The sequence below is a fragment of the Echinops telfairi genome, unplaced genomic scaffold (genome assembly GCF_000313985.2).
Source record: "Echinops telfairi isolate 266 unplaced genomic scaffold, ASM31398v2 ScPeMD7_9;HRSCAF=40, whole genome shotgun sequence".
Lineage (NCBI taxonomy): Eukaryota > Metazoa > Chordata > Mammalia > Afrosoricida > Tenrecidae > Echinops > Echinops telfairi.
In genome coordinates, this window is record NW_022103906.1 from 28,931,657 (window position 1) to 28,939,661 (window position 8,005).

The following is an 8,005-nucleotide window of genomic DNA, read 5'->3' on the forward strand; positions in this document are numbered from 1 at the left end:
GACACTGAAATGCAGCTGATCGGTGCTGGAGAGCTTCACGAGGCAGGAGAACGCATGGCTTTTCTCCTTGGTGCTGTGCTAAACATTTCTGTCCCCTCCCGTTCAAAACTTGGAAGCAATTTCTATTTGCATTCTGCTTTACTTCCTTGGCGAGAAGAAAGTGGAGGAGCTTCACAGAGCAATCATCCCCACAGTAAAGATTATCCCGTTAAGACTGTGTAAGCACACTGCTCATCTGGGGACCCCGTACGTTGCTTACCATTTTAAAACTTGGGGGGCGGGGTGGGGGTTAGAGGTTTCTTTAATAGAATGCCACTGAGAATGTTTCTACATACACATTTCTTACGAGCTTGTAAAGCCCATCGTTCGGGCGGGTGAAGCCTCTCTGTGGCTTCTTCTGAACACCTGGGCAGAGTCCCCGCTTCTCTGTATCTTTCCCAGGCAGCAGTCGGGGTGACAGGTGCGAAGCCACATGTAGATCAAGTCTGCATGTTTGTCCCCACGGCTGCAGCCCATGCTGCCAGGAGGGGGAGAACACACTCAGACGCTAACAGGGCGGGGGGTGAAGAACCCCCTGGCTACACTGCAAAACAACAACAAAACACCAGCCAAAGGCAAAAAACAAACAACACAAACCCTGCAGCAGCCCCACCACGCAAGGAGAGCTGCTTCAATGATCACCTTCATGGCGGGGAGGGTTTCTATAGCATTTCTCTCGTCTGAGTCATGACCGCATCTCGGAGGGAATTCAAAACCTTCCGGTAAGTGTCCAGAATCTCCTGGGCAGTGGGCCTCTCTGCTGGGGTCTTGCTCTTGCATGCCTTGTGGATGTCAAACAAATGGAATCGCACCATGTCGCTCCCTTCCACGTGCCCCAGGAGGAAGCTGGAGACGTCGGGGATCCTCCAGATGTCGATCTTCTCGTCGTACGCAGGCATGAGGTCATCGTGGAAAGGCAGGTCGTCTCCGTAAGGCCACAGCTGCTCAGGAGCCACAAAGTCCCCACGGAGCTCCCTGTGGCCGCACTTGACAAACGTCCTGGAGCTGTGGTTCACCAGGGGCAAGGCGTCCAGGTCATTGGCCACGATGCTGAAGTTACTGGTCAGCAGGTACTGGGAGAGCGTCTTGGGCAGGTCGTTGGCGTCACACATGACCCGCATGCCCAGGGGGCTGTTGTGCAGGTAGTTGATGATGCCCACGTAGTCCATGGCCAGCTGCAGCCGGCGCTGCCACGTGTTCACGTGCTGATACTTGGAAAGGTTTAGGGTTTCTTCCAGGTTGCTCAAGGAACCTAAGGGGTGGTACTCTGTCAGAATCGTGTTGTCCTCCTCGCAGTAGCCCAGCAGGGTGACGACATGCGGGCTCTGCAGGGACTTCAGCATCTGCAGGCCATGCAGGAAGTCCCCTCTCACCTCCAGGCTGGTGAGCCGCGAGAGGGCCACTTTGCGTTCCTTCCACTCAGACAGGAAGACCTGGAAGAGAGCCACAGGACAGCGTCAGACAGCAACTCCCGCCCAACCCAGTGAGCCCGATACAATTCCCAGGATGTTGCCTTGGTCCCAGATGTGGCAGGGTGGGGCAGAAATGCAGGAGACACGGGTCCCCCCGGAGTTGCCCTTCGTCTAGACCCCAAGGCTGGCTGTGACCAAATGCTCCACAGTCCGTGTGGGAAGCGCCACCCCAAACGGACTGCTGTCCAGTTGATTCCAACTCACAGAGACAGGCCAGGTCAGAGGGGCACGCTGTCCCATAGGGTTTCTAAGGTTGTCCATCTTTACAGGAACAAACTGCCTCATCCTTCTACCAAGGGACAGCTGGTGGGTTCAAACCACTGACCTTTTAGTTAGCAAGAAAGTGTTTAACCGCTGTGCCACAGGAAAGTATCACATCTGTGAGTAAAGGCTTAGAGCAGGAGGGAGGAGGGGCTGACTGTCATTAGAGGCTCTTGGAAGTTGTTCTGTAAATGACGACCAGGATTTGTTGGGTGAACGTAAGGTGGCAAATAGGTTACTAATTCCAAACTCCTGCAACACACAGGGTGCGGAGAGGAGCGAGGGTGCCAGGGAATCACGTGGAATACAGCACAAGAACTTGGAATGGAAAGCAGCAGAAACTGGGACCAGTGCCCATCCATCAAAAGAGGAGAAGTTGGTCGGCGTTTAAATACATGCTGGTAGGATATTATGGAGTTGTCAAAATGCACATATTTTGACATTTGACACAGACAGAAGTGATGGTGCAAACGAGACAAAACACAGGGAGGGGCTCACACAGTTCTGTCCCAACTGTGTAAAAAAAGACAACATCAAATTGCTGAGAAATGGAAGATAATGCTCAACCGTTCAGTTGTCCTTTTAGGGTAGTATTCTGGGTGATTTTTATTTTTCACATTCATCCTTTTGTTGTTTTCCCAAATTTCCTACACATAAAACCCAAACCAAACCCACTGCCACTGAGTCGGTGCCGACTCGCAGTGAACCCACAGAATAGAGTGGGGCTGCCCTGGGGGTTTCCAAGACTGTACTGCTTTACCAGAGTAGAAAGCCCCGTCCTTCTGAGGAGTGGCTGGTGGTTTTGAACTGCTGAACTTGCAGTTAGCAGCCCAATTCGTCAGTATGCCTCCAGGGCGCCTATAAATTTCCAATAATGAACGTGTACTACTTTCACAATTAAAATGTTCTATAAAGAACCCCCAAATGGCAATGCCATAGAGAGGTGGGCGAGAGGACTTGGAAGACCGTGTCTGGATCTGAGAAGGGAGGTTCTTAGATAAAACCCAGTAGCAACCGCCGCCCACAACGTCTCAGAGAAACCTTTCAGGACCGACGCAGCAGGAATTTCACTATGGATCTAATTTAATAAGGATCATAATCCTTATTAAAAGTTATTTTCATCGGTGGATTAAGATTCAGCATTTCTTAGGGTGATGGCAGGGGAGGATGCGGGGTAAATGAGGAGCTATTCAGAATGAATGCGGGAAAGAGGAAAATGTTCTAAATTTGACTGGTGATGACGGCACAACTGTTTAGTATGATTAAATCAGTGGATGGTATGATCTGTGAATTACATGTCGATAAGACTGTTATAAAAAAAGGTTTGGAGTTTTCCCCCCATAGGGTTAGTACATCCGCTACAAGCTTAGGAATCCCTTTCCCTTCCTTTCACAGTGTGCACCTGCTCTTTGTGGACCCACAGCACCCTGGAATGGGACCCCAAAAGTCTTCTGGGTTAGGATCCATCCCTTCCTCTCACCTGCTTCCTCATGGCCACCCTGGCACGAGTGGCTGAGTTAGGGAAGCTGGCATGCACAGTCAGCAGTGAAGAATGGGAGCGGCTCAGCCACAGGCCACGGGACTTCCTCCTGAACCCTTGCCTAAGTGGGATTCACGTCTGAGCCTCAGATCAACAAAAGAGCATTCTGTCTCTGGGCTCACCCGCACACGTTTGCACCTTCTAACATTGTCTTCACACATCAGAGATGGTTGGAGCCATGTCCCTGTAATCTCCAACTTAGAGGCTTCTAGAACACTTCCCAGAACTCTCTTATTTACAGAGAACTGTTTTCTCTTTCGAATGGTAAAGTCAATACAGGAAGACCTAGCTTGGTAAAAATTCAAGTGCAGAGTAATCTAAACTTTAATCCCTCCCTGAGCAGAACATGCATTACAATGCACATTTATAAAACAGCATTTTGGTTTGCTTGGGCACCAATGAGATTATTCTACCATACATATCATATTGCAGTGGGCTTTCTTCGTTTCACTGATCCATTCAAAATCCTTCCTGCGTGCTTTAATTTTAAAGAAGGGGAAAGGGGAACAAAGCATTCAAAACTGTAAAAAGGTGGTGTAAACGCGCAATGGAATACTAGTCAGCCAGAAAAGAGCAATGGGGTCCTGATGGATGCCACCTCCGGGTGGCCCTAGACAGCAGCATGCTGAGAAACACCAGCCGTCCAGCAGGGCAAAGGCTGTAAGGTCTCACTGACAAGAAGAGGAAGTAAATACACAGAAGCCAAAGGTTATCTGGTGTCATTGGGGGGAGGGGCGGCAGGAATGTGGTGCAGGAGAAGGATATTGAAAGGACTGTGGACCACCAAAAGGACAAACAAGTCTGTCTCGGGAGCCAGCCCCAGCCAGAGCACAACTTCGGTGCAAAGACAGGGAGCCTCTGTCTTTCATGCTCTGGACATGTGGGCAGGAAAGGTGTCCCTGGAGAAGGACATCATGCTTGGAAGAGGAGAAGGGCAGCGAAAAAGAGGAAGGCCCTCAAGGAGAGGGGTTGACACGGAGGCCACCATGAGCCCGGGCAATGGGGCAATGGTGAGCTTGGCGCAGGACTGGGTGGCTGTGCACTGGGTGGCTGTGAGCCGGAGGTGAACGGCTGGCACCTGACGACAACAGCGGTGGGAAGCTGGAGGAAAAGGGGTGTTTTCACTTCGAGGACAATGAGCTCCTACTCCAGGTGGTGGGGTGACTGGGAAAAGGAGAGGGAGAATGGTTGCGTGACCTAAGAGAATGCCATCCCCGTTATTGAGACCGTACACACAGGGATGATTGAGACGGCCTGAGTTCTGTTGGGGACACCCTCACCACGATATTTTTAAGAAGAAAAGAAAAATAATAATAAAAACACTCACCCACGAAAATTCTAGTTCCCAACAGTGATCTGTGACTCCCTTGGGCAGGGCCCGTAGAAGGAGACTGTGTTGGACATGAGCAGGCCGCTAGCTCGGAGCCGGGTCTGACCTCAATCACGCCGTGGTGGCCCACCATGGTGCGGCAGCAGCTCCTGCCCTCTGCTCGAAGAGGCACTACTGCGACCTTGCTACGGTACCATTGCCCTAGATCTATGTTTTAGAAAATGGGCAGCCCCTAGAGCCGTGGGTCTGCCTCTCACCGATATGGTTCGCCACTTGTTCTCCCCGAGCAAGGAGACTGGGGAGGGAGCGAGCAGAGACGGTGTGGGAAATGTGTCCTCTGATCTTTGTCCCTACCAAATCTTCTGATTACACAAACTGCTCTCGAGGTTAAAAAGGAAGGAAGCAAACAGCGGGTCATCTGCCTTCCGCAAACCGATCTGTGCAGCCGGAGGCGACAGGGCATGCTGCTCCGGGCAGAGGACCCAGTGCCAACAGACCAAGATAGCACGGCGTTGGAGAGAAGAGAGCAAGGATGCATTTATATATTAAGGAGCCTGTACAAGTTAGACAGGCATTTTGTTTTACCTAAGGATCCAACTAGTGATCCGTCGTCCTGTGCCCCTACAACGTGCTCTGTGGCCTGGGGCCAGGGGCAGAGGACACACCTGTGGCCCCAGGGAACTTGCCCTTCTAAGAGAGGCCACGAGGGGTATGGTTTAGACTGTGTGTCCCACAGAGCCCTCTTGGAAGAGTCCTACCCACGCTGACTCCTGAGCGATGAGTCATTATGATGGTGGGGGGGCGTCATGAGAAGGCAGGGGTCAATGCCTGGGCTGGTAGGTGTACTGGGCTGGTGGTGGGAATGGTGGGGACACTCGCTTCTGTTTTCTTAATAAGTGATGGAAGGAGGGCACCAGCTGGGCAGCGGGGGGTGGGCATTGAGTGGGATGTCTGAGACATGTCGCCCTGAGAACAGCAGAGAGCCCTGTCTGAGGGAACAGAGCCCTGCCGAGGCCCTGGGTTCCACGGTGCTGGGGTGGTTCTCTTGCCACCTCCACCTCCCCCTCCCCTGTGCACTTATCATCCATCCTAAGATCTCTTTCTGAATGTTGCTAAGTGGGGTTTCTGAATGGCTGAGAACATGTCCTCACGTGGCCATCACTGAATGACCCATGCCTCTGTAATGACTGTTCCCGTTTCCTGAAAGCCTGAGTCGCCCAGCAAAGCGCCCCTTCATGCATCTGGCTTGCTTCTTCCCTCGGGTGCCTTCAGTGGGACAAGCCCCCATGTGTGGGAGGCCCGGGCAGAAACACGGGCAGGGCTCTGTGACAGGGAAGGACACTGCCCCCAGGGGCCAGCCAAGGCGGAGGCGGGCTGCCACTCACTCTCTTCACAGCTCCATCCCCCACGCGCTTCAACGGCCGCACCTGCGTGCGCAGCTCCTCACAGGCCAGCCACGGCGAACAGCTGGTCATCTGCCCCACTCGGAAGTACCCGGACGGACAGCGGCTGGGCTGCCCCGGGGGCTGCGGCGGGGAGGCAAAGAACTGGTCCAGGCAGAGGTAGAGGAGGGCGTTCATGAGCACCATCGCCAGCAGCAGCAGCACCACGGGCGGGACTTCCCGGGGCCTGGCGCCCTGTCTGTGCTCCTGGGGCTTCTTGTCCATGCCGGCGGCGGCGTCTTCGTGAGGTCCTGAAAGGTGGCAACGCCACAAGAAGCAGTGGGTCAGTGGAAACGAACCATCAAAAGGTGGCCCCGTGTGTGTGGGTGGGAGGTGTGTGTGTCCAAGTGTGGGCCCCGAGGCTTTCCGCGGCGGGTTTCTGGAGGCCGGTGGCCACTCTTCCTCGTGCACTCTGGTCCTGAAGCGCCACTGAAGCCTGTCAGCCTCACTGCAGCTCACAGGCTCTCGCTGCCAGGAGGAGAACTAGGTCTGCACATGGGAAGCGGGCGCTCCACCACTGCACGCAAAAGCTACTTAACCACCAAAGGCGGCTTCTTCACACGCCTGAAGGGTGGATGTGGCCGGGCAGAGGCTGCGGCCTTGGTCACCGTCCTGGACAGGAGCTGTGGACAGGAGCTGATGAACAGGCCAGGGAGACTGGCGAGCAGAAGGGATGCTGGCACTGGAAGACAGGAGCTCCGAGGAGGCACCAGCTCTCCCCCAGCTGAAAGCACGCTGCGCCCTCGGGAAGAGGTCCGGGCCCTGACTTAGTTACTGCCCCCAGGGCATCGGAGGCCTGGGGAAGGACCCTGGAGGGTGGGGACTTGTGACTCTGGGTGCTTAGCCAGAGGCTACTTGCAGAATGGAGTGTGTCACGCTGAGAGGATGCTGATGCCCTGCTGCTGCTGCTGTTGGAAGCCACTCAAAGCGACCCCCAGGTGACAGGAGAACTGCCCCAGAGGGCTTTCTGGACTCATCTTTAGACCCAGAGAAGGGCAGCATGCTTGCAAACGAGGCAGGCCCTCACTGAGATGGATGGCCACAGGGGCTACACCCAAGGGCTCACACAGGGACAACTAACTGTGAGAATGGCGCTGGGCCGGGCAGTGTTGGGTTCTGTGAGTTACTATGATTGTGTGCATCGAGCTGACTCCAGCTTCCCTCCACACAACTTTCCACGGCTGAACTCCCAGAAGTAAAAGCACTAGGTTTTTCTTTCAAGTACCTCTGGGTGAACCTGAACCTCCAACCTTTTGGTTGGCTGCTAAGCATGCGAACCGTTTTTTTCTGACCACCCAGGAAGCCCTTAGCACCCAAAGCCGCCTCTTGGCTGCTCATTCACTTCTCACCTCCCTGGAGGCCTCCCAGCTAGACGAGGTGACATCAGCTCTCACCGGGGCTCCCGCACCCGTTTCCTCAGCGGTCTCCCACTTCCGTCTCTGTTCCAGACCATGCTCTGCATAGCAAACGGGCTTTTTGTCTGCACAGAGGAAAGAGACAGGATCGGATCAGGAACGTCCTACACATCTCATCAAGTAACACTGCATCTTATTGGGAGGGTTGGGGGGTACAGCAGTGTTCAGACTGGGGTTCCGGGAGTCCAGCCACAGCCCCACCTGTGAGTCTGTGAACATGTATGTTCTTCAGCCTCTGTCCCATCCAAACAGGGTCCGAAGCTTGGGAGTGGGGCCCAGCCACCTGTGTCTCAGCCACCCTCCAGGTAACCTGGATGCTCTGGGAGGTTTTGAACCACGAGTGCAGACAATTCCCATGGTCGCCTTGTATTTTTAACACAGAAACACGTGAGCTGCCCAATGGATTTATGGAGCTCTGGTGGCAGAGTGGTTCTGCGTTGGGCTGCCAGCCCCAAGGTTTATAGTTCCAACCACCAGCTGCTCCTCAAGAGGTAGACGGGGATTTC

General features: G+C 54.1%; 1 protein-coding gene across 1 annotated transcript; it reads right to left on the reverse strand.

Annotated features, from left to right (window-relative positions):
- Positions 1-6: 6 nt before the first annotated feature.
- Positions 7-7,562, reverse strand: POMK (protein O-mannose kinase). Its single transcript, XM_004707567.2, has 3 exons — positions 7,434-7,562; positions 6,028-6,335; positions 7-1,472 (listed from the first exon to the last, which is right to left on the reverse strand). Exons 2-3 carry the CDS (start codon positions 6,307-6,309, stop codon positions 702-704), a joined length of 1,053 nt encoding a protein of 350 aa, XP_004707624.1. The 5' UTR covers positions 6,310-6,335; positions 7,434-7,562; the 3' UTR covers positions 7-701.
- Positions 7,563-8,005: the final 443 nt, after the last annotated feature.

Bases quoted from the DNA above. Each gene is read 5' to 3' on its own strand.
- POMK (XM_004707567.2), bottom strand. From the start codon at position 6,309: ATGGACAAGAAGCCCCAGGAGCACAGACAGGGCGCCAGGCCCCGGGAA. The intron at 1,473-6,027 runs GTGAGTGGCAGC...GCTCTCTTCCAG, and splicing joins GGGATGGAGCTGTGAAGAGA to GTCTTCCTGTCTGAGTGGAA.